Genomic DNA, 26170 nt, shown 5'->3' on the forward strand with positions numbered 1-26170 from the left:
CAGGAGTTTGTTTGGGGAGGGGACTGGGCTTGCCCCCTTCAGCCTTGCCCCTTCCACGTGGAGGTTTTTCCCCAAACCCAAACCCAGTCACGTCACTGCCCTGAACAACACCCTTCAGTGGCTTCCCGTTGACCTTAGAAACTCTGTTCCCGTGGACCACACATCCTTCCTCTCGCCTCCCTGGGCAGCCTGGGCCCTGAGTCCTCACAGGCCAGCCCCCCGCCCGGAGCTGGGTCCCTCTGACTCGCCTCAGGGCTGCTCCTCCTGCCTGTAGCACAACGCACCCCGTCCGCCCCTCCTGTCTGGCAAACGCCTCATTCCTCAGGGCTTGGCTCGCAGGGCGCCTCTCCGGGGTCCCCGCAGGCTGGAGATCTGGGCGGCCAGCCCTTGCCTCCCCTCCTCTGGCCTTCAAAGAGCACAGCAATCCCACTGCATTGTCACAGGTGCGTTGCTGCACACACACTCCTGTACCCAGCCGCCCTCCCCCTTCCCCACCCCGGGCTCTGAGCTCTGAGAGAACAGGGTCTGGGTCTGTGTTCTTGACCCTGTGAGGCCAGCACTGAGAACCAGGCAGGAATGCTGTGCGTTCGTTGAAATCATTCGCGCATTCATTCATGAACAAATGGGTCTTAATATCCGTAACTCTTTCGGAGGAGAAGGCGTCTGGAATCCGGGAGCCAGGAGGTGGGTAGACAAAACCAACGGGCTGGCCCTCCACCGTCAGCCCAGCACTCCTCACATTTCCCCCCTCTCCCGGGACCCAGGCCTGGCCCTTCCCTCCAGGGTGTTGAGCCCTCCCACAGGGGAAGAGGTGAGCTTGCTTTAGTCAACCAGCCTGGTCATACCCACCGTGTCTCCCCCAAGCCACACGCCCGAGACCCCCAGCACCCCTCCATCAGCCTCTCTCCTGTTGGCTGGGAAGCTGCCTCTGGCTTCATAATGGGTAATAGGATTTATCAATAGACCGGAGGAGGTGATGTATGTTAAAGCACTTAATATAAAAGGACTTCGCACAGAAGCCCAAATCTGATTTGGCAATGAACTCAGCTGCCAGCCCGACTGCGTTCCAGGAGATGCAGCAGCCGGCATTTATCCACGTGACCCTGAGAGAGCCAGGTCACGCCAGGTGGCCGAGGCCTTGCACATCCGCGCCCCGCAGCAGCTTTCAGTGCCCCCCCCCTTCTCGGGGTCTCAGGGCTTGACCTGAAGCCTTTTGACCCAGATGGTTCAAATTCTCCAGCATCCAGGAGCCCTCTTTCCACTAGTACCCTAGCCCTGCCCCCATTCCACTAATTAGCTACGAGTCCAATATTTTATAGGCTTCCCTTAGCAAGATCCCCAACTATGGCCTTCTCATTTCTGGTCACCTCTTGATCCAGCCTCTCTGGGATCAGGAGAGGTTCTCCTGACCATTGCTTGCTTCCTTGAAGGCTGTCAATCTCTCCACGCTGCTGTGCGCCAGACGAGGACACGGTCTCTCCCTTAATCCCCCAAAGAAGATCTAACACCCCCAGGCCACGGTGATCCATCGCACGTGGACTCACAGGCTGCGGCGAGCCCAGGAGAATGATCACGTACAAAGAGAACACTTCAGAGGATGGCCATTAGCCAGCACTGACCTGGAGACCCAGCCATTGGCCGTGGCCACCGGCTGCCTGGGAGGGGCAGCCCCTGGACCACCTCTGTCGTGAGCCTCCAGCCCCCTCTCATGGCCGCATCCTTCCTCCCTGGAGTCCAGGCCTCCAACCCCAGATGCATGAGCCCCTCCACAAGGGAAGCGCCCTTCTCGAGGTCAGCCTCCTCCCTCATGTGTCCACCCTCACGTGCTAACGTCTCCAGGCCAGCATAGGCTCGGGGTTTGCTTCCCTATAAACCCAGCAGCCCACTGAACTGTTTTTCCCCAAACAAAAGAACAGTCTTTCCCCAGAAATAAATGCTCTCTCTGACAAGAGAAATGGGAAGACACTGCTGGAGGCTTTAAAATAGAAACTTGTTTCAAGCGACTCTGACCTTCAAGGTGTCAGAAATACACCCATCCACTCCCAGAAGGCTCCATATGCAATGATGTTTGGACAAGTGGTAAAAGAAGTGGGGGAGACACCAGGAAGAGGTGATCAATTACCAAGACCGCCCGGGGTCCTGGGCTCTCCCGAGCGCCCCACCTGTGCTCACCGAGGGGTCCCTGTGACTGCCCTGAAATCCTGGCAGGTTTGACCATTGAGGGGAACCAGCCCCGGCCCCCTCCTCCCTGCCCGGCTCCGGCACCCGGCTCTCTCGCTTGCCTAAACTTACCACTTCCCCATCTTTCCCCCAGGAGCCGATGACATCACTCTTTCCGGCAGCCAGGAGTTGACCTACATTCCTCCACCCTCCTGTCTGGGAGGCGCTCCAAACACCCCGCTTCTCTCACCCTGAGGAGGGGAGGGCCCGGCTCACGATTTTGATTTTCGTGGCGCACTGGTGCCAGGCCCGTGTCCAGATGGCACTCCCGCCAGCAGGGCCCAGGCGCTGCCCTCCCCTCCCTGCGGGGCAGGGCATGCTGGCTCCTGGTACGGGCTGGTGCCCCTGCCGTCCGACGACTGCTTCGTGCTTCGTGCGGCTGTCAGGCCCCCGGCCGGGCCCGGCAGGTGGACAGGAGGGGGTGAAGTCAGCATGTCAGTCTCCTCCTGGCAGGAGCAGGGCACATTTCCCTGAGAACTCGGGTTGTCTGGGATGGCCTTCCCGTGCAGGTGAGGCTCGGTCCTGCCTCCGTCATGGTCCCCTGGGGCTCGTTAGGGACTCATCAACTAGAGAAAAAGAAACAACTTAGCGACTTAGAGGAGAAGGCAGCCGTGGCCTCCTCTCTGGAGGGCAGGCAGCCCGGCCAGCTTCTGATGGGTGGGTGGGGACACCCAGGCCAGGCCTTGAGAGGGGTCAGGGGTCGGGCCAGAGGACCATGGCTCACCATGTGGGTGAGCAGGGGTGACAGGTAGGGCCGCCAGGTAAAACGCAGGATACCAGCTAAATCTGAATTTCCGGTGAGCCACAAACAATGTTTTTAGTGTAAGCGTGTGTCCCGGATATTTCATGGGACGTACAGGCAAACCTTGTTTTATTGCTCTCACTTTATTGAACTTCGCAGATAATGTGTTTTTTTATAAATTGAAGGTTTGTGGCAACCCTGCATCGAGGAAGTCTGTCGGTGCTGTTTTTCCAACAGTGTTTGCTCACTTCAGGTCTCTGTGTCGCATTCTGGTAATTCTCGCGCCACTTCAAACTTTCTTTCTATTACGTTGGTTGTGGTGAACAGCGATCTGTGATGTTACTGCTGCAACCCACCAAAGGCTCAGTTGATGGTGAACATTTTTCGCAATATAATTTTTTTTAGTCAAGGTATGTACATTTTTTAGACACAATGCTGTTGCACACTTAATAGACTACAGTATAGTGTAAACATAACTTTTATATGCGCTGGAAAACCAAAAGAATTCGTGTGGCTCGCTTCATTGCGATATTTGCTCTATTGGTCTGGAACTGAACCCGCAATATCCCCGAGACACGCCTGTACTTATGCTAAAAACTTATTCAGTGTTTACCTGAAATTCAAAGTTAACCAGGCATGCTATATTTTTATTTGCTCAATCTGGCAATTGTAGTGACAGGAGACCCTTCATGGAAGTGACTCTAAGAGGACAGTGGGCGCATCCCAAGGGGCCTGGAGAAAAGGCCAGCTTATCTCAGCGGGGGGGCTCTGGGGTAGGGTGTTGGCAGGACAGCATGGATAGGGGGACCTGTCCCTTGGGGCTGGGCACCCGGGGGCTGGCGAATAAGGACAATCTTTGTTCCTGGGGGTCCCCCCGGATTCCCACTGATGTCACTTGTTGGCCATTAGCAATGGCAAAGCAGCTGGTATTTATGGGGGCCTCCCTATGTGCCCGACCCTGTGCTGAGCACGCCCCATGGGCCAGCCCATCTTCATCCTCTCAATAGCCCTGTCCCGTGGAAACCGTCAAGTCCCCAGTTTTATGGACCCGGAGACTAAGACCCTGCAGTCACCTGCCACCACACTGCTCCAGCCGCGATACTGCCTGGCTTTCGCTGAGCCGTTAAGGCTCATCCGTGCCAGATGCTGTGCAAAGAGCCTCTGTGCATCGTCTCCTCCCTCCCTTCCTTTCCTCCTCCATTCATTCAGCCGCTTTCGATTGAGAGCCCACTGCGTGCCAAACAGTGTATGAGGCACCCATGAACAACTAAATAGAAAAGTTGAAAAGCTAAGATGTGATTCAACCCTTCCAAACTGCAACCGAAAGGTCTGAGATCGGGAGAAGTGACTCGCTCAAGGTCACCCAGGCAGATCAGGAGCAGGGAATCTGCTCGGACTTCGGCTGCTGACTCAGTGTCTCTGTTCCTCCGTTACCCCCCATTCTTACTGAGCCACGCCTGCTGCCATCCGAAGGGTCAAAGCCCTGGGATTCTGTGATGGGGCAGGCAGCAGATCCTGATGGGCTGGGAGTGGACTGCTGGCCAGTGGCAGGCCCCGTGGGCTGGCTGGCCGGCCTTGCCCTGTCCCTCTTTCATTATTAAATAATGTTCCCTGATGGATGAGCCGAAAAGTGCTGTGTAGCGGGGTCAGGCGGCTCAGATGATGGCTTTCTGGTGAGATTGATGGTTCTCAAAGGTCAAATTCAGAAAGCAATTCCCTAGGAAAATTGATCGCATGGATGCAGGAGAAATACTCGGGCCAGCGGTAGAGCCAGGAGTCTGGACCACCCACCTACGTCTAGACGCAGGCTGCAGTTGGTGTTAGAAAGTTAGGAAAGGGAGCTTCTTTCTCCCGCATTTCCTAGGCTGAGGCTGGGCCTCGGAATTGGTAGTGGGCTTGGGGGAGTATCTGTCCGGTGGCCCCTCCCCACTGGCCTTCATTATCCAAGTGGAATCAACATAAGGCAAGTGCCGGGAGAGACAGGCCAATAGAATGGTGATGAAATCCAAGTCTGGCACCCAACAGTTCTGGGTTCAAATCCAGCCTCTTCCACCCAGAGACCTGGGGGTGAGTTCGTGACACTTGACCTGCTACAATCTTATATCCTTACCTGTAAAATGGGAAGAGTGATGCCTTCTGGGTTTTCACAAGGATTCAGTTAATAATTCACGTCACCTGTCCACCTATGAGTGCTCTATATTTATATATGCTTGCTTATTTATTATAATTTCATCTCCTGAGGGCCTTCTGGAATAGGGAAGGGAAACCTCAGGACAGCAGCCTGAGGGCGGGGAGGAAAGGACATGACTGTGTCCTTTGGGGGAACTGTGGGCAGGTTGGATTTCTCTGAGCCTATGTCTGTGTGAGAGCCAGCACTGGAGGACCCCAGGCCGCCACCCCCTTCTTAAAGTGGGGCTCACCAGCTGTGTGGCCTTGGGCCGTTTGCTGAACTTCTCTGTGCCTCATTTCCTTGTCTGTAAAATAGAGATAATAGCAATAAACCTTTCATGAGGTTCTTGTGAAGAACCGACACATTTGTTCAAAGAAAGCTCTCAGGACCCCGTCGCTAGACACTCATAAAGATAAGAAATGAGAAAACCAACAAGACGCTAGCGTTTGCCAAGCGCTTACATGCGTGTCTTCAGGGCCATGTCTCAGCTGCTCCTTAGGACAGCCATATGAGGTAGGTGCCACTGCCATCCCTATTTTACAGATGAGAAAACAGAGGCCGAGGAACTTCAGCAACCCTCCTAAGGTCACACAGGAAGTGGCAGAACATCCCAGGCTAGGGCGACGAGGGGCCAGGGCTACCATCTTACAATCAGCAGGAAAGGCAAGAGAAGTATGAACCCCAAATGAGCACCTGTGTGTGAGGCTGGGTGACACGGCAGATGCATTACTTATGTCCATTCGCTCATCCCCTATTCAGGAATGACCGAGGTCACCGGTCCTCACGACAGCCCGTGGTGTGACCAGGGTTGTTGCTCCCCATTCTCCAGGTGAGAAAACTAGGACTCAGATTAGTGAAGAATTTGTGCAGGGCCACCCAGCATGTGCACTGGGAGCGGGTCGAAGCCCTGCCCGGGGATCCCAGGAACCCAGTGCCCGCCACACTGGGCCACCACGGCATGTGGACGTTCAGCGTCGGCTCTGGCGTCAGGCTGCCCGGATTCAAGTCGTGGGTCTGCCCCTTACCAGCTGGGGGGCCTCAGGCAGCTCACTTCACCGCTCCAGGCCGCAGTTTCCCCGTCTGTATAATGCAGATAATAACAGTATGTCATTCATAGGATGGTTGGTAAAGGCTGAAGTGTTTATCCGTGAGTTCTCAGAATGGTGCGTTCACCCAGCAAGACTTTCTTTAAGGTGCAACGTGCTAGGTCGATACAAATAGTAAAACAAACCTTTGAAGCTTTGCAGGAGAGAGGTTGCAATAAAACCCTGGTTCCCAGGCTTTAGTCACTCAGGTAACGACCTCACTATTTCCCATATATTCCAGTTAGTTATTCATTTGTTTGTTTAGCAACAGCTTTGCTGAAATGTAATTTACATGCCATAACATACCCATTTAAAGTGTACAATTCCGTGGCTTTTGGTACGTTCACGGAGTTGTGCAGCCATCCCTATGGTCAACTTTAGGGCATTTTCGTTTCCCCAAAAAGAAACCCTGTACCATCTAGCGGTCACTCCCATTCTCCCCTCTCCCCAGCCCCTGGCAACCACGAGTCTACTTTCTGTCTGTTCTGGGCATTTCATATCAGTGGAATCGTACAGTATGTGGCCTTTTGTGTCTGGCTCCTTCGTGTAGCATGATGTCTTCCAGGTTCACCCACGCTGTAGCAGGTGTCGTGCTTTGTTCTTTTCTATGGGTAAACAGCATTCCATGGTGTATATACACCACATTTGGTTTTTCTGTTGATGGACATATGAGTCGTTTCTACCTTGTGACTATTATGAATAACACTGCAGTGAACCTTCATGTACAGATGTGTTTTCGTTTCTCTTGGGTATATACTTGGGAGGGGAATTGCTGGGTCATATGGTGAGTCAGTTTCACTTTTGAGGAAAGTTTTCCAAAGTCACTCACAACACGTTACATCCCCACCGGCAGTGTACGCGGCTTCCATTTCCTCCAGATTCTCACAATCATTTTCTTGTTATTATCTGTGGTTTTGACACGAGCCATTCTAAGGATGTGAGGTGGTAACCCTTGTAATTTGCTTGCATTTCTGTGATGATTAGTGATGCGAGCATGTGCTTCTTGGCCATTTGTGTATCTTCTTGGAAGAACTACCTGTTCAAATCCTTTCCTCATTTGAAAAATTGAGTTGTTTTTTTATTATTGAGTTGTAAGGGTTCATTATATATTCTTAGATATAAGTCTCTCACCAGAGATAAGATTTCTCTCCCATTCTGTGGGTTAATCTGTTCACTTTCCTGATGGCGTCCTCTGAAACACAAAAGTATTTAATTTTGATGAAGTCCAATGTATCTATTTTTTCTTCCGTTACTTGTACTTTTGGTGTCATGTGTAAGAAATCACTGTTTAATCCAAAGTCATGAAGATTTACCCCTGTGTTTCCTTTTCAGAGTTATCCAGTTTTAGCTCTTACATACCGGCTTTTGGTCCATTTTGAGTTAACTTCTGTTTATGGCGTGAGGTTGAGTTCTAATGTCAGGCTTTTGCATAAGGGTATTGCACATGATTTATTTATTTACTTAATAATTTCTTCAAATAATACGCTTTTTTTTTTTTTTTGCGGTACGCGGGCCTCCCACTGTTGTGGCCTCTCCCGCTGCAGAGCACAGGCTCCAGACACGCAGGCTCAGCGGCCATGGCTAACGGGCCCAGCCGCTCCGTGGCATGTGGGATCTTCCCGGACCGGGGCGCGAACCCGTGTCCCCTGCATCGGCAGGCAGACTCTCAACCACTGCGCCACCAGGGAAGCCCAAATAATACGCTTTTAAACTTTGACCTTTGGCCAAATAATATTTTTGAGATTCACAGGCTTGGTGAGTTTGTCACTTAAAAAAAAAAAATACTGTGTAATCAAAAATAAACAAAATCGATTAAACTCTTTTATAGTTCTAGCCCGCATCTCCCCCAGTCATGTCGTATGCTCCACTTTGGGAGATGGTGCTTATTACAATGAGCATTGGGACGAGGGAAGGTATAGCAGGGGCTGATGGGAGGTCCTCCCCGCGGAAGCGACATTTGGCCTTGAACCTGACACGCCCACTAGGTGTTAGCTTTAGGAGAAAGGGGCGGAGCCTGGCAGCTCGATCCAAGCGGAGGGAACTGCATTGCGCAGAGGTCTAGAGGAAAGCAGGATCAGAACACATGCTGGACAGAGATGGGAAGGGACACAGAGACACGGAGAGACATAGAGGGACACAAAGAGAGAGCCAGAAAGGTGAAGCCCCTCCCCACACACACAGCGCATTACTCCCTGCAATGCGCTCCCTGCAAAAGTCAGGAAGTCTGAGAAGCAGTTCCATTGACTGGGTTCTGTTTTTGTGCCAGCCCTGGCGAGGCTTCCCCCACACTGTGTGGGCTTCTCCTGGCAGCCCTGCCCAGCAGGGAACTTCTTCTCTCCCCGATAGAGGAGGCACAGTGCTCATTCCAGGGCTCAACCAGGGAGGGCAGGGAAGCCAAGACACCCTCTGGGAGATGAAGATGGTGGGAGGGGCTGGCCAGCACGGGGTGGGGCAGAGCCAGGGTCAGGGAAGGAAGTCTGGATTTGGATCCAGAGTAACCTCTAAACTGCACGACCTTGGGCAGGCTTCTCCCCGGCTGTGCCCCGAGCCCCCGCCAGACCCGTCGAGCTCTCACATTCTGTGACTCCCTCTACCATCATCAGAGTCAGCTGCCCTTTTACACATTTTTAACAAGCCAAGGTCAGTGTTAACACCCAAAGTTGAGATGGCAATCTTTGTTTTCTGTAGCTGATATCTGAAAATATCTGATCCTCGGGCCAGAGGCATGGGGTACATTCCTGGTTCCACCCAGCTGGGGTGTTCCTCTCCAGCTAGCTCAGTGGTATGTTAAATAGGAATTCAGATGAAAAAAATTAAAAACCTTCTGAGGTCAAATACCAGAAGGTTTGTTTTGCAAACAAACTTTTGTTAGACAAAGTCAGCAGGTTTCTTTCCTGCAGGACTTGTCAGAGCCTTTAATATGCTAATGTGCACTGGGACCCTGGGTGGAGGGTGGCAGTCAGGGAGCAGAATGTGAGGGCATTAGGAGAGCATCATATGTGTTGACCAATAAGGTTTAAACACAGAACCTTTCTTTGCCATGGACCATCCTTGGGGTCTAGTGTTCCCAGGAAGAAGGGTCCCCAGTGCCAGCGGGTGCCTGCCCAGCCCTCTCTGTGCCTTTCCCAGAGCTGAACACATAGTAGGCTCACAGTACATATGTGGTAATCGATTGGAACTCCAGGGAAGATGGAGTTAAAATAGCACAGACTTTAGCACTGGCTAATTTCCTTGGACAGGGCCTTCACTCTACATCAGAATTCTATTCCAGAGAGTTCAGAAAACATCCTTGAACCTGGGACTTGAGAGTCACGAACAGTGCGTGGTGTGTAACATGGAGCGATGGTTTCCCAAACAGGACCCTGACGGACCTGCTCCTCCTCCTGAGAGGAAAGGCCTGTGTGAGCTCAAGAACCAGCCTCCTTCCCCGCCTGGCCTGACTTCCAGTTTTCAAAAACCATTTGTTATCTACTTATAATAAGTAACACCTGCTCACTATAGAGAATGCAGGAAACGTGCAAAGTGACAAAGAAGGAAATAGAAATAATAACTATAATCATTTATAATCCCACCCCTCCCTCAGGACAAGTACAGGAATACCTAGATGTATTGTCTACTGGTGTTTCGGGTATGGATATATGTACTTAAACATAATCAGAAGCTGTATGTACTAGTCTGCTTGGGCTGCCATAATGGAGTGCCACAGACTGGGGGGCTTTAACAGCAGACATTTCTTTATTTTCTCACAATTTTGGAAGTTAGAAGTCCAAGATCAAGATGCTACCAGGGTTGGTTTCTGGTGAGACCCCTCTTTCTGGCTTGCAGATTGCCAATTTCTCACTGTGTCCTCACATGGTGGAGAGAGAGCTCTGGGGTCTCTTCCTCCTCTTGTAAGGGCACCAACCCTAGGGGATTAGGGCCCCACCCTTCTGACCTCCTTGAACTTTAATTACCTCTCTAAGGGGTCTCTCTCCAAATACAGTTGCATTGGGGCATTAGGGCTTCAACATATGAATTTGGGGGGGGGACACAATTCAGTCCATAACACTATAATACCTACAGTTTGGTATCTTACATATTTACAATCCATATTCTAACCCATGTTAACCTCTTGGACTCCGGAGTTGGATATCTCTGCGTTCCGGTTTCAGTCACAGTTCTGGACAGCCCTGTGACTCTGGGCAAGATACTTAACCTCTCTGAGCCTCCATTTCCTCGTCTGTAAAATGAAGGTGACAATAGTACCAGCGTTTGTGGTCATTCAAGGGTCGGATGAGATACCCATTGGCACACAGTAAACACTTGCTGAGTATGGTCTTTTCATTTCTATTTGGAACATTCCCCAAGGCTTGAAGTAGCCTTTGACAACATAATATTTAATGGCTTTATAATACTCCATAGCATGGATGTGCCCAATTTCCTGTAACCATTCCTCAAGATGATATGAGGGCAGAGAGAAGCTATGAGAAGGAAGGCAGCCCCGGCACTTCTGAAGCCAGCAGGCAGCAGGTTAACTCCAAGCTGCAGGGCTGCTAGGAACCTGGCAACCAGTTTTCCCCATTTGGGATCCTTGCCCTGGAAGGCCGGCCTCACAGGAGTGCTCCAGTCAGATGGAGTCAAAGAAGGCAGGAGGGGAGGCAGGACTGATTTATGAAGCGGGAAGATGCAGGGAGTTAAATATTCATCGTGTGAATAAGCAGAGGCTAAGGGGAGACGCTCTGTCCGGGAGGAGTGTCCCTCAGGGGAAGGTGGGGTATGAAGAGAAGGGGGAAATTACGAGCTGGAGAAGAAATGCTGGTTTAGCATTCGGGGAACAATCTTCGGGACGATGAGATCCAGCGAGGGGAAATGTTGCACACGCCGGGCGTCACTGGTGGGACGTAGGCGCCTCCACCCTGGTCCACGCCACTGTCCTCTGCTCCCAGCCGGGCACAGCTTCCTCCCCGCTCTCCATACCCTGGCTCTGGTCCCCCTGACAAAGCACCCTCCATGGGGCGACCGCGGTGCCATATAAAATAAGAGCCAGAGCGGGACACCTCCAACCTTCCAATGGCTTGCAGAACACAGCCCAGCCTCCGAATCACGGTCTGGCCTCCTCTTCCCCCTTACCTCATCTTACACCTTACAGGTTGAGCTCTTCTCGGCCCTAGGGTCTTCCCCAGTGCTCTTGTCTCCTTCCAGAAGGTTCTCCCCTCCTTGCCTGAGTAACTCTCGATGTTCCTTCAGGTCTCAGATTTAAATTGTTCTTCCTGGAAGCCTATCCTGCTGCCCCCAGACTAAGTTAAGACCCACCCATGATCCCCTCTCCTTTGTAGAACACGTGGGCACCTATAACAATTGGCATTAGTGAAAGATTGGCATGATTATTATTTTAAAATTAAGTCTGTATTAAATTTTAGGTTTTAGGTTTACAGAAAATTGAGCAGATCATGCAAAGAGTTCCTAACACCCGGGGTCCCCACCCAGTTCCACCTGTTACTAACATCTTGCATTAGTGTGATACGTTTGTTGTAGTTGATGAACCAGCATTGATACAGTATGGTCAACTCAAGTCCACAGCTGACACTAGGGCTCTGTCTTGCTGCTGTGTGCTGCTGTGGGTTTTGACAAATGTGTATTGCCGCGTGTCCGCCATGACAGTGTCATGTACAGAATCACTTTGCTGCCCTAAAAATCCCCTGGGCTCCACCTATTCATCCTTCCCGTCCCTCCCCCAGTCACTGATCTTTTGATTGTCTCCCCGCTGGACCCTATCCTCCATCAGAGCAGGGACCCCATCCGCTTTGTCGACCATTATACTCACCATTCCCAGCTCAGAGCCTGGCACATAACAGGTGCCCTATAAATATTTTTCTTTGTGTATTTTAATAAAAAGAAGATCCTACCAAACACGTTATTCTGCAATTTGCTTTTTACAAATATGGACAATATATCTTGGAAATCTTCCCATATGAGAATAGGGAGCACTCTGTCTCTCTAACTTTTTCTTGTGGACGATTTCCAACATGCATACGAAAATAGAATCTACTATGATGAACTGCCATATACCTGTCACCCCACTTCAGCAGTTAACTCATAGCCTTGCTTGTTTCGTCTGTATCTCTGCCCATGTTTTCCCTTTCTGTGTTCTTCTGAAGGAGATCCCAGACATCAGATACTTTCATCTGTAAATACTTGTGTGTGTCCCTAAAGCCAAGGACTTCTAAAGATGTAACCACAGTACCATCATTGCATTTAATAAACATTAATTTAATATCACCAGAGGTAGTCAGTGTTCACATTTCCAGGTGTCTCACGAATATACATTGTTTATCTGAGTTTAGAGGTTGTCTGACCGAGATCCAGAGGAGGCCACGACCTGCACTTGATTGCTTTGCCTTTGAGGTTTCTCTTGATCTGGGTCCCTCCTCCCTCCATTTCAAGTTTTGCCCCTTGCAATTCATCTGTCCTATAAACTATATCATCACTTCCGGGTTTTGCTGATTGCGTCCCCCTGGTGGTGTTTAGTATGTTTCTCTGTCCTCTGTATTTCCCATAAATTTGTAGCTGGATGCAGAGTGTTGATCAGATTCAAGTTCAATTTGCCTTGACAAGACTTTTTCTTTGGTTGTCTCTCTCTATTGATGCTCTGTGCCAATAGCTATCCGTTCGGTAGGGGATGCTACGTGGTGACTTTCAAATTCTGTCCTTCCTTCTTCGGTTATCAGCTGGAATGCTTCTATAAAAAGAAACATCCCCTCATCAACTACTGGTTACCTGGAGGTACCCTTTTTATAGGACAGGCGAGACAAATGCTTGATTCTTTCCCTTTATTTACTGGTTTCAGAATGATGAGTTGCCTATAAATATTTGAATGAATGAATGAATGATACATGTGTGGATGAATTGACAGGGTTTGGGGAGCTGGGGTTTCTTTCTGCCCTCAAGGGCATGGGTGTGGGCCGCGGCTGAGAGCAGAGGTACAGCCTGGGGCCAGGTGCACGTCTCCACAACCAGGGACAGGTAACTCTTGCTACCTGTCAACCCTCCATGGTTGAGAGCAAAGGTGACCAGAAGCTGCGTTACTAAAAATTCAGCACCTGGGACAAGGGCATCTCATCACGCCCCCCACCCCCCTCACCGAGAGGTAGGAGCCAGGGGCACCTCATGCTGGGGAAGGACTCAGAATGTTGAATCCGGGAGTATTTGTCCCGAAGGAGAGTCGTGGCAGGTTGGACAGATGGCCTCAAGAGTCCCTTCCAGGCCACCCTCCAAGCCCCTCCAGAGAGCTGGAACAGCCCGCCCACACGCTCACTGACGCCTTGCCCCCTCCGTGTCCCCCCAGGTGCAAGTGCAACCTGCACGCCAACCTGTGCTCCGTGCGCGAGGGCAGCCTGCAGTGCGAGTGTGAACACAACACCACAGGCCCCGACTGCGGCAAGTGCAAGAGGAGCTTCCGCACGCGGTCCTGGCGGGCTGGCTCCTACCTGCCGCTGCCCCACGGCTCTCCCAATGCGTGTGCGTACACAGAGCGGCCGCTGCACCCGGGACCGCCCCCGCCCCCCGCCCACTGCCCCCTCGGACCAGTGAGGCCACGGTCTCCCCTAGCCTTCAACCTCAGGAGCTGTGGATCTCATCACGCACACACATGCACACACATGTACTCCCTACAAAGGTGTGCACACAGAAACGTGCACGCATGCACACGTGGACACACACGCGCACACACACAGGCACCCCCTCGTTACCAAGCTCCTAAGCGCCAGGCTTTGTGGTCAAGAGCCTCTAGCACACCTTCATCCTGCTGGAAACCTGAGATGAGCCTCGTCAGCATCCTTCCGCTGGCCTCTTCCCCTTCTTGTCCCCAGGGCAGGAGAGGAGGCCCAGAGGGTGTCAGGGAGGAGGGGCTAGGGAGCCCTCGCTCCGGGCTAACCGTGAAGAGCGGCGCCATCCCTCATAACCAGTGTTTATGGGGCATTTACATAGCCAAGTGCTATGGGGTCCCCACTCCCTCAGCCCTTAGGGGGGCCCCAGGAAGCGGGTCTCCTATCATCCCATCTTACAGAGGGCTCCTCCGAGGGCCTGGCCCGTGCCGTCTGCATGGCCCTCTCCTCTCCCGGCTCAGCCTTTCTGTGCCAGAGGTCATCCTCGGGGTGCGCCCACACACGCCTGCACTAGGAACACGCTTTGGGGGCCCCCATCATTGGCCTCCAACATAGTCCCTGGGTATCTCCCTGAAATCAAGAGTCCCAGGGAGCCCCCAGCTGCCATGGACAAGGGGGCCTGGGCCGGCCCCAGAGTGGGACTCCCCAGCTGCCCCCGCCCCAGTGATTTGCTGACACTGGTCAAGTGCTTTGACAAGGAGGCTGCACCGGGCACATTCCATACACAGCTTCTCAACCCTCACAGTAACCCCTCGGGTGCTATGTTCATTATTGTCCCACTCTCCAGATGAACAAACAGAGCCCCAGTGACCCTCAGTGCCCTCCTAGTTTAGCAGCAAGTTAGATGCCACCACTGGACCCAGCTCCAAAGCCAGGCTGGGCTGCCGGCACCGCTCAGCTCGCCCCTCCTGGGCACGCTCCCAGGAGCCCCTCCATCGGCACCCCCGCGACCAACCGGTGAAAGATTTACGCAACTTTAGGCTGACAAAGCTGGAAGCCTCGCAACAAGGCTGTGACAGGCGTGTTGTGTGTGTGCGGGCACCGCTTAAGAAGCCTTTGAAGGGTGACCTCCCAGAGTCACGGCACCTGCTGGCCTGCAAAGGCACGGAGAGCGCTCTGGGTGACAGCCCAGCGCCGCCCGGCTCCCCCCTCACCACGTGCCCAGCCCACCTCTTTGTTGCCAGAACCGTTTCTTGAACACTTTCCTTAATCGCTGTCACCTCTCTCTGGCTCGCAGGCTCACCCCTTCATCTGTCCTGCTGGCCTCCCCACCTCCCTGCTTCCTCTCTGGACCCTGTTCTCCTCCCGGAAGGATCCCCCAAGGTCCCCCGGCACCCACAGACTAAGACCCTTACCTGCAGGTCATGCACTGTGGGCCCCCAGGTGCATCCTCCCAGGCCTCCCTCACAGTCCCGCCGCCAGGGTCACCAGGGAAGGTCCTCACGCCACACGTCCCCCTGCCCACATCTCGGCATCCACCCCAGGGCTCCCGGGGCACAGAGGGGTGTCCTCACGCTCCGTCCTTTGTCAGGACCGCCTGGAGGGGAAGCTGTGGCCCTGGCTCCTTCCTTCTGAGACTGACGATTCCCGCCCTGGTACCCAAAGTCCCAGGTCAAACTGTGGCCTTGGGCCCCTCTCATCCCCAGGGCACAGACAGAGAGGCCCGGGTCGGAGTCAGGCCTCTGCCACTCACAGCTGTGTGGCCTTGGACAAGCCATTTCTCCGCCCGAGCCCTGTTTTCTCAGCTGTAGAATCAGGACCCTAGTAAAAGCTCCCGTGGGGCTGTGTGAGGACTGAACGGCCCAGGTGGGGACAGCACTCAGCACGTGCCCACGTGCAGAAAGCTCTCAACACGTGGCAGGCGCTGCGATCATCTTCCAATCAGTCGTTCAGCCGTCCCTGCATTTCCTCAGGTGGGAGCATGCACCATGGTTTCCCTCTGGTGGTAACTTCCATCAGAGCTTCCAGTAAACCAGTCTGTCCCCGTGGCTGGGGACCCTCATGTTCTCTGAAATCCCATCACTCCTGAGAGAACGGCCACCCGCCTCCTTGTCCTGCACTGGAGGACCCGAGAGTCTCAAATCAAATGAGAAGGGTGCCTGTGAAGCCCCCAGTGGAGGCTTATCAGCAGGTCCCCTGATAGGGTAAGTCACAGCTCTGAGACTCAGTTTCTCCACCTGCAAAATGGGCTAATAGGGGCCCCTCCCTCTCAGGGCGCCAGTGAGGATGGAATGGATGATCTGACCCAATCCCTGCACGGAGAGGTGCCCGGGCCCCCCGATTTCCTTTCCCCAGCCCTGCCACCCCCTCCTCTGCAGGGAGGAGGTGGCCGGGCCCCTTACTCTGCTGTGACCCTTCTCTTTCCGCAGGTGCCGCCGCAGGCTCTGCCGTTGGCAGTAAGTACACACCTGGGTCACCACCACCCTGGGAAGGCGGCTGGGGCCCTCGGTGCATGAGCCTCTTTGCATGTCCTGGGAAGAGCAGGAGAGAAAAGACAGGGCTTTCCTGTCCCCCTGGGTCCATAGGCCTCACCACCCGCTCCTCTAATCCATTTGCTTCTTCCCCCTCCTTCGTGTCTCACAGTTCCTCCCCCTAGCTTCTCAGCTGGTGCTGCTTTGGAAAGGTCCCCTTGCCCCCCCGGGGGCACTCTCTGCCCCTCCCTCTCCTGCCAGGCAAGAGTGGGGGTCACCTTCCCCGACCAGTGGCAGAACCCCTCCCCCCCAGTCTGACCATGGGGTTCGGCCTCCCTCCGGGCAGCCCGCAGCTATCACCTCTGCAGCCGCTCGCCCATGGGGAGGCTGAGGGAAGTGAGCCCGGATCCCGACGCGTCCAGGTCAGCTCAGGCCCCAGAGCAGCCAGCCCATCTGAAGGAGGGTCAGGGGAGTCCCGAGAGCTCCACAGGGAAGGTGAGGGAGGGCGGTAGGGCGTGACCACCTATCACGAAGTCATCAGCCAGCACGCACAGTGCCAGGCGTTGGCTAAGCAGGATACTCGTACTATCGCGTTTCATCCTTGAAGCCGCCGCCCCCCTAGGTGGGTATCGCCATCTGCTCTCAGATTCAGCAGGAGAGAACTTGTCAAGCAGCCAGCCAGTGCAGACCCCAAGTCTCAGGAAGGCTTCCAGGGGCGCCGCCTCCCTCCGCCAGGGCTCTTTGGGGCCACACTCAGCCCCGGGGCTGCTCCCTGTGGGGCACCAGCGGGCGGAGAGGGGGCCAGAGGAAGCTGGACCTGGCGGGGACGCTGGTCCACTCGTGGGGGTCTTAAGTTGCCCCTCTGCGTTGCTCCACACCCACCAACTCCCCCACCCTCTCTTGCTTTTCTCATCTCTTACCAGGCATCAGCAGGTCCCGGAAAGACCCCGTCCCCAAAGCCCCTGTGGCCGCTGTGGCCGTGAGGGGGGACCCCACCACTCCTGCCCCTTCCACATCCACTGCTTGGGCCCCCATGGCCCCCAGCACCCCACAGTCCACAGGTGGGTGCCCAGCTACAGCCCCAGCTGCCCTGCCCTTTCCCACTTCTGGCCCGAGTCCCTGCCTCTCTCTGTGATGTGCGATGATGTGGGAGCATCAGCCCTGGGGAGGGCAGGGGCTTGGCTTTTAGAGTAGAGAATGCTAGATCCCAGGCCACAAGAGCATGGCGCCAAGAGCCCTCCAGGCTGCCTGGACACACCTGTCACTGGGCCCAGCCAGGGCATCCAGGGCTCCCATGAAAGTCCTGCATCCTCTTCCTGCTGCCCACCCCCACCAGGGCACTGCTCAGCCTGGCCAAAAGACGGGGTGACCTAGCAGGGGGTGCCCAGGGGAGCTGGCCCAGGCCCCGCCCCCACCAGCCATCCTAGCCCCGGCTCTGCCCCCTGCCCATCAGCAGCTGACCCCCAGGAACGGACAGTGCAGGATTAGCCAAGAAGGTAGACTCCTCAGATCAGCAAGGCGGAAGAGAGCCTCTGAGCTGGCGTTTTCAGACTCTGGGCTGCTGGGCCTTTCGGGGCAGGGCCAGGCCAGGGGTGTGTTCAAGGCTTGGGGTGCTGGGGTGGCCCCCTTGTCTCACCCGGCCTCACTTGGGGCATCCCACCGGCTCCTGCCTACCGCGAGTGCCAGGAGTCTGAAAGGACTCATCCCTCCCAGAGGATGCCGGGAAGATGTGTCCAAGGTCCCTGGTCCCCAACAGTGTGCCCTGCCTCTGCCCCACCCCCTCTGCAGGGAGGAGGCGGCGGGGTAAGGTGCCCCTTACTCCTTGGGCAGAGAGAGAGAACTTGTCAAACAGCCAGCCACTGCAGAGGCCCTTCTTCTCTCTGACGCTCATGGACCCTTGGAAGGGTGGTGTTTCCAACGGGCAGAGACCCCTCTGTCCCCTGGGGAGGGATCCCCGACACTCCGGCTTTGGCCTGTTGGGGGTCGATGCTCAGAACGCTCCCAGCCAGTGAATGCCGTGGAAAATGCCCAGCTCATCCACTGGACCAGAGGGTGACACATCGCACTTCTTTTCTTTCTACCTCCTTCCCTTCTCCACGGGAGGCATCTGTGGGGGGCAGGGGGCTAGCCGGGAGATTCGAGGATTTCAGGATGGCCTTTTGGCCCAGGAATCCTCTCTGGGGTGGAGGACATGTGTCACTCTGGAAATCCGGGCTCCGGACACAAGTTGGTCCAGCCGCCTGAGACTTGCGCTCTTTTTGCTGAGCTTGTGATGGGCACGTGGGACCAAAAATAGTCGTGGTAGGTCCCGTGTCTGCCTGCAAACGGTGATCTGTCTGGGTGGGAGGCCAGACGCTCACACACACACATTGAGGAACCCGGACCCCGTTTCTGGAGCTGCTTCTGACGTGGTACGAGGGGTGCAAACTGCAAAGCTAGGAGTTAAGGAAAGCATCAGAGTCAGGGCGGTGAGCCTGGACGAGAGAAGGTTTGAATCGTGAGGGTCCCCAGGACTCAGGTGGTGAGAAGGACATGCCCCTCCCTCCAGGCAGGACCGTCATTCAGTGGGGTCGTGGTCCACTTTGCATCCTGACTCCAGTGCCGGGCTGCAGGCATTAAGAGAGAAAGGCGGCTGCGGTGTGACAGCTGGCGACCCGAGTGTCCCCAGCCTTAGGGGTCATCAGGCCTCTTTAGCGACCGAAGCCTGGGCCTGGGCCCCCATTCCCCCCACCCCACGAATCGTGACTCTCGCTGCAGCTAGTGGAGCTCGGACGTCTCCTGGGCCAGGAGCTTGTACTCTATTCTTTGCTCTCAGCCCCATGAGATGGGGCTGTTATTTTCGTAGCCCCGTAGGTGAGGATATGAAGGCTTAGGAAGAAGCAGCTGGATTTTTATGGTATGTAAATTATACTTAATAAAGCTGTTTTGAAAAAAGAAAAAAGAAGTAGTTGCTCAAGATTACAGGCAGGACCTGAACTCGAGGCTCACTGATTCCCGATGCTTCCTGCCCACTCAGCCACCCAGTGCCACGGCCCCGAGGCCTCGGGGGTCTGGGAGGTGGTGCCGCCTTTAAGACCTGGCTTGCACAGCTCCCCGGTTCCGAAGGAACAGACGGGGCCTCCATCTGGCCTTGGCAAGTGACACAGGTCATTGTGAGAAGGTTCCTCCTGCATACCTGAGCCTGTCCCTGGAGAGCCCAGTCTTTTCCACCCCCAGGCCCCCATGAAGGTCCCGATTCTCTCCAGGTACCTCCCAAGAAGTGCTTCAGGCCCTCTGGCCCAAGTCCACCTGGGCCCTTGAACCCCTGGCCCAGATGTTTCTCCCTTCTGCCAGTGTCAAGCAGTCCAGAGAGCAGGGGCTGCCGGCAGAAAGGCTGTTCAAGACCATTGACCCTCTCCCCAGCTTGGCCGTCAAGGGTGGTGGGAGAGAGGCTGCAAAGCACAAGGCCTTCAGGGCGGGTTTATGGCGGCCTTAATTAAGCCCTTGCCAATTTGGACACTGGCAGCCTCTTCTCATTGAACATCGCATAAATGTCAATTTCATGTCCAGAGGCTCTTGGCTCCCAGCTGCAAAGTCTCCCACACTTCTTAGCTGGTAGATTTTCTTTTTCTTTCCCCACCAACGGGCATCGTGCGTAATCCCTTTAAGAAGCGGAAAAGATCCGACTTCTCCCTTGTCCCTCTGGGTTTGTCCTTTGAAATTTGGCACAGAATGATTCCTCGCCTTGCCAGCCCTACCTGCGTCCCCTGCTGTGTGTCCAGTTAGTCTTGGAGATAGATGGGCACGGTGGCATTTGGGGGCTGACTCACGTTGGGGTCCCTGGTGAACATGGGCCCAATCTAGGGGTCAGGGAAGATGCTCCAGTCCCTAGATTGGGGTTGGACAGGAAGAGGACCCTCTGGACACGTTTGATGTCTTAGCCAGAACACATGCCCCCTTTTCAGCCATTGGCCAGAGACTTTAGCGCAGAGAGGTCTGGGCCCAGATACATGGGACTTGATCTAACTCTAGCCTTCAGTGTGAACGGGGGCCACACAGGGAGGGAGATTCAAGAATCAGGTGTCCCGCTGAAGAAAGGACTGCCCAAAGTACGCAGACTCTCGGGCATGGGTCCCGCTTCCATCCGGTGTCCGCGTGCCCTTCATAGGCTGCCGTAGTGTAGACGCTGCCTCTCCTGTAGATTTGAACCCAGGTCTATTTGGCCAGCTTAGGCAGAGCCGCTTCTCATAGCACTGCTTCTTGTAAGGGGCCTGTATGCGGTGATGCCTCAGTAGGTCCCCAGGATACGCCCAGCCCCAGCCCCTTGCATAACTTGGTTTCTCCTCTTCTTTCCCCTAAGAGCGGATCAGGCCATCTACCGCTGCCCCCCTCTGGGCGAGCGCCCCCTGGCCCCAGGTGTCCTCCAGTGCAGAAGGTATGGGGAGCCGGAGCTCCTTCTGAGACTGTAGTGGAGGGAGCAGGGGCACGGGGTGGGGACGCAGGGTGGCAAAAGGGGCCCAAGGGCGCCGAGCGGAGGGGCCTTGGATCTCTGCCTGCCCCTACCCCCAACTCTCACCTACTTAGCCCGAGTGATATCACCACACCCGACCCCTTTCAGTCCTACACTCTAACCCTAACCCTAAGCCCCAAGGGCTTCCGAAGCAAGTGGAGACCCTGTCCTGATAACAGTCACCCTCTCTCTCCCACCATCGTGCTCACAGGACACCCTGGGCGAGGTGGAGCTCAGAGTCAGAGAGGGCTTCCTGCAGGGGGTTGGCTGTGAGTAGATGAAGGGGGAAGGTAGCCTTCCGGGCGGCAGGACCAGCTGGGGCAAAGGCTTGGCGGTGGGACGGCAGGGAGCAGCGGCCTGACCGAGCGAGATGCGGGGAGGGGTCGTGGAAGGCACTGAGACCAAGCCCAGAGCCTCATTCTCCCACCGCAGTGGGAAGAAACACGTGGGGGCGCACGGGCTCATTGGTAGCCATCGTGGACACACCCAGGAGGCACACAGGGCCTGCCTGAGTCTCCAAGATGGGACGCTGTCCCCGGTCCCGGCTCACGGTTCCCTGGACGTTAAGCCCTAAGGCCTGGCTTAGGCAGCAACCCAGCCCACACCTCCAGTTCCCTCCCGCGCCAGCTGTGAGTGGTGAGCAGGGCTTTGGGCGCCCCCTGCTGGCAAGCAGTTCCGGAGCCGGACCCACAACGGCGAGGGTCTGCAGTTTCCAGCGACCTGGCCGGCCTCTGAGTCAGGGCGTCCTCCCCGGAGAGCAGGCTGGAGCAACCACTTCCCGGCCCTGGACCCACTGGGGCACGACAGCCTCCCAGGTGGAAGCCGAGGAGACCGTGGCATGCTCCCCCGCAAGTACGGGGCTGGGATTCTGGGCAGTGGAAGGCAGGGCAGTTTGTGCTCATGGCTGGACGGCACCTGCCAGAGGGGAGTCCATGGACGGTAAAGGACTCACTCTGGCTGGAGCAGGGAGCTTGCTTCAGAAGGGAAGGGAGATGGCCAAATCTCGAATACCAGCTACAGACGCTGGACGTGATGCTCCCGGGAGTTTGGAGAGGAGAGGGGACAGCAAGAGTACCAGGGTGTGCAAAGCAATGTTTTCAACCAGTCAAAAAATTGTCCAGCTTCAGCGAAGTATTTAGCACAATATGAGGGATGAATCCAGCTGGATGTGTAGATGGTGTCCAAGGCGGGACCAAAGGCAGGCCTGGTTCTGCTGTGCTCCTGGTTGTGCTGTGTCGTCTCTGAGCAGGTGACAAAGCTGCTCAGAGCTTGCCCAGGGCACCTTGGGAGCCTGTGCTGAGCTCTACCTCGACCAGGACAGCCCACCCTGGGCAGCTGGACCACAGCTGATGAAAGAGCTTCTTTCTCATCTCTCCAAGCTGCGGGCACCTCCGCTGCTGCCCCCGCCCCCGCCAAGGCCTCCAGACTTTTCCAGCTCAGGCCCAAATCTCCTCAAGTGATGCCTATTGAAGAATTCGAAGGTAAGAGGAAGGCCCCGGGGCTGATCAGCCCCTCCTCCGGCCCCTCTCCCCCCACCTCCACTGGAAAAAAAACAAAACAAAACAATGCAGTGCGTGGACCGATGCCCCCTCCCCGAATAGCTGGGTCAAGGTGAAACGGAGCCACTCTCGCCTCCAGTCCCCCCTCCCCAAGGGAGCTGGGAGCAGGTATGAGTCCGAAGTACAGTGGGCTAGCACGGGGCAGGCACAGGAGCTGCCAGGAATAGCCCGTCCTGGCTTCCCTGGGAGGTGTGGCCCAGGGGCTCGTCTTGGCTGAAGCAAGATCTGGGACACAGGGGTCACTGACAGTACTCCTTGGGACACCTGGAGGATGCCTCACCTTCTCACTGTCCCTGGAGGGACAAGGTGAAGGGGACAGGTCCAGGAGGCCATGGTGTGGGAATGCTCACCGTCTCCTCCTGGGCACATGTCAGAGGCTGATTTCTCCAAGGTCTCCCATGCCCTTGACCCCGACATCTGGTCAGTCCCTCCTTCTCGCATCACAAAATGGGGGTTGGATCCTCTAGAGATACACAGATGGTGTCTCACAGCGGGGAGCTGGCATCCTTTCTTGTTCAAGGGGGTGTTGAGCCTCTTAGGAGGGACACCAAGGGATGCCCCCCTCTGTGGCAGGGAAGGTGACCCTCCTCACCAAATCCCGCCCCTTGATGATGTCATGGGAGCCACCTCCAAACCCCGGGGCCTTGCCCCAGGTGGTCACAGGTGCCTCCAGTGAGAGTCAGAAGCTGGGCCAGGGCTAGGAGGAGTCAAGGTGAGATGCTGGGGGCACAAACTTTAAGGCAGCACTCACTCTCAGGGTCGTGCAAGAGCAGGCCCTCTGATGCCAATGAGATTTGCAGAACAGCTCAGGCTAATAAGAAAGGGTCCTGCAGGTGGGTGTTTTCCTTCCAACCAACTTCCAAAGCAGCATGGGGAGGAAGCTCCTGGCCCTTTCCATCCTCTCCAGCGTTCATGCATGCGTCTACCCTTCATTGAATCACTGGGGTACCGTGGTGAACGCCATGAACCCGGGCACCGCCCTCCCTGAGCTCACGGTCTGACGGCATGACCCATCTTCCCTGCATGAATCATATCTAACCACCCGCAGCATCACGAGGGCCACCCTCCAGAAAGCACTTTGCCCTGGTACCCGGCCAGGCTTTTAGCGGATGCTGCCCACTGGCCCTCCCTGGTGCCCTGTCCATGGGGCCAGGTGGTAATCTGTGAGCTGGGCCTACACTGGTTCTCGCTCAGGCTCGAAGCTAGCAGGCCCATCTCTCCCCACATGGTACAGAAGTGTCAGAGACCCACGGCACCGTCCTGTGCCAGGTCCTACCCCTGGCCTCCGTTTTCCGGAATGCACCAGGGAGGGGGCAGCGAGAAGGCACACTTGCCACTTGTTCTCTGACCCTTGGTGTTTCTCACGTTTGGCCGGCCCAGACTGCGAGTGCTATGGCCACTCCAATCGCTGCAGCTACATCGACTTCCTGAACGTGGTGACCTGTGTCAGCTGCAAGCACAACACACGAGGCCAGCACTGCCAGCACTGTCGTCTGGGCTACTACCGCAACGGCTCCGCAGAGCTGGACGACGAGAACGTGTGCATTGGTGAGCCCTCGGCTGGGAGGCGGGGGCCCCGCACGCGAGTGTGTGGACCAGGGTGCAAGGCGGAAGAGCAGCGTTAGACGGGGTCTGGACACCCCTGCATTGGAATCCCCGGGGGAGGCTGGGGAAATGCCAATTCCTGGGCCGACTCTAAATACAGAATCCGCTCTATTAATAACCTACCTCCCCATGTGGTCCTCCCTGCAGGCACTGGCATTTCAGAACCACTAGTTCCAGTCAAAGACAGGTTCTAGGGCTTGCCGGGCTGTGTGCCTTGGGGCAATTCTCTTCCCCCCTCTGGGGCTGTTTCCCTGTTTGTAAAATAGGGAGGTGGATCAGATCAAGGGTTTTCAACCATTTTGGGGGAACTGAAGCTTTTCTTCAAATCAATTCTTTTCTCACATTTTATATGCCCTCCACCCCCAGTGGGCAGACGGTTGGCTTTCTTTAAACTCCGCTCCAGGACTGGCTTTTGGGGTAAAAAAGGAAATCTATAGGGGCCCTGGGCCCAGGCAGAGGCAGGCCATTCCAAAAGACCGAACATGTGGCCCGCAACCAACACCCACTAGTCTGGAAGACGGTCTCCCGTAGAGGCCAGTTCTCAGCCCTCGGATGCCCAGCGCCCTTGGGAACCCATTGCCCATGCCCCGCCCAGCAGGCCAGCCAAGGCTGTGCACAGGAGGGGCTGCCCGCAAAGCTGCAGCTGTCAGTCTGAATTATGGCAGCGGCTTTCAGATAATTTCATCACAACTCTAAAGTGATCCCAACGGAACTGTGCTGCCCATGTCACACCAGCCAGCAGCAGGGACAGGGCAGGGCCTCTGGATCCGATTAGAGGCGTGCCTCCTCCCCCAGCGCCTCCTTTTGCCTTGCCTGTCTGCCTCCGCCTCCCACCCCCGGGCCGGCACTAGGCGACAAGGACTCCCAGAGTGGGGGCTTTCAGCTTCTCCCACGGAGCAGGGCGAGCTGGAGGCCTCTGGGGCTGCTCCTCCACCCGCCCTGGAGAGGAGCTTCGGAGGCCTTCTGCACCCTGCCCCCTCCGCACACACACCCCAGCTCCCAGGACGGATGGCCGGTGGCCTCTGCTGAGGCTCCTCCCACCTGTCAGTCAGAGCTCTTCGGAGCCGGGAGGGATCAGCGCCCGTTCGAGTTACAGAAGCGGAGACGCAGGCCCAGAGACGGGAAGGGGCTGGTCCGGGCCACGCAGCGCCAGGGCCAGAGAGGGGAAGGGGCTTAGTGGATGTGAGAAAATGAAAACTGTCCCCTCGAGATCTGGACGCCCCAGGCGTCCCCACCCCGCCGTCCAGCGGCGGGTGCGGAGATCCGGCTGGGAGGGTTGCCGGGACCGGGCGGGGTGGGCCCGTGCGGACGGCGCCCACACGTCGCCCCTGACCGCTCGCCGTGCGCGTGTCCGTCCAGAGTGTAACTGCAACCAGATCGGCTCCGTGCACGACCGGTGCAACGAGACCGGCTTCTGCGAGTGCCGCGAGGGCGCGGCGGGGCCGAAGTGCGACGACTGCCTCCCCACGCACTACTGGCGCCAGGGCTGCTACCGTGAGTGCGCGCCGCCCCCCCTGCGCGGGGCCCCGTGCTGTGGGGCCCGGGGCGGGGCCTCGAGGCCGCCCAGGCCGGGGCCGGGTCGGTGGGTGGGTCCTAGGGGCGGGACCTGGCGCTTCCGGGGCGGGGCCCGGCAGGTGGGCGGGGCCTGATGCTAGCCGGTGTAGAGTCGGTATCGGGAAGGGACTTGGAGGCCAAAGTGGAGCCGGGGGTTGGCTGCAGTTGGCTGGAGGCGGGCGGATTTGCGGGGAGGGAGGGAGGGAGGCAGTCCGAGGAAGTGAGGGGCTGGCGGAGACCCGACGTTAGCCACGGGAAGAGGGGGGAAGGGCGCCCCAGGCACGTGGAGCAGCACGTGCTAAGCTCTGGACGGGAGAGCAGGTGCGTCTAAAGAACCGCACCAAGGCCAGTGCCGGGGCCGGGGCGGGGAGAGCCGGGCAGCGGCGGGAGGGAGGCAAGGGCCCGGTCTCGCGTGGCCCTTGGTACCATCCCCGCCGGGACGCTTCGCGCCAATGCGCCCTGAGTCCCCAACACCCACTGGTCCAGGCCGCGGCCCCAGTGTTCGCACGTCCCAAGGGCTGAAGCTCCAGCGTGGGGCTGGGGGAGGGAGGGCTGGACCACCCGAGTTAACCGCTCCTCCGCCCCGCAGCCAACGTGTGCGACGACGACCAGCTGCTGTGCCAGAACGGCGGCACCTGCGTGCAGAACCAGCGCTGCGCCTGCCCGCGCGGCTACACCGGCGTGCGCTGCGA

General features: G+C 56.3%; 1 protein-coding gene across 1 annotated transcript in view; it reads left to right on the forward strand.

The window, feature by feature from the left end:
• Window positions 1-26170, forward strand: part of NTNG2 (netrin G2) — a 74284-nt gene that overhangs the window by 42595 nt on the left and 5519 nt on the right. The window contains exons 3-10 of the mRNA XM_024762224.1: window positions 13542-13714; window positions 16230-16256; window positions 17195-17332; window positions 20611-20685; window positions 22140-22241; window positions 23700-23867; window positions 25284-25418; window positions 26068-26166. Coding sequence (XP_024617992.1) covers window positions 13542-13714; window positions 16230-16256; window positions 17195-17332; window positions 20611-20685; window positions 22140-22241; window positions 23700-23867; window positions 25284-25418; window positions 26068-26166 — 917 coding nt within the window. The remainder of the gene's footprint in view (window positions 1-13541; window positions 13715-16229; window positions 16257-17194; window positions 17333-20610; window positions 20686-22139; window positions 22242-23699; window positions 23868-25283; window positions 25419-26067; window positions 26167-26170) is intronic.

The sequence above is a fragment of the Neophocaena asiaeorientalis genome, unplaced genomic scaffold (genome assembly GCF_003031525.2).
Source record: "Neophocaena asiaeorientalis asiaeorientalis breed wild unplaced genomic scaffold, Neophocaena_asiaeorientalis_V1.1 scaffold78, whole genome shotgun sequence".
Taxonomy (NCBI): Eukaryota; Metazoa; Chordata; class Mammalia; order Artiodactyla; family Phocoenidae; genus Neophocaena; species Neophocaena asiaeorientalis.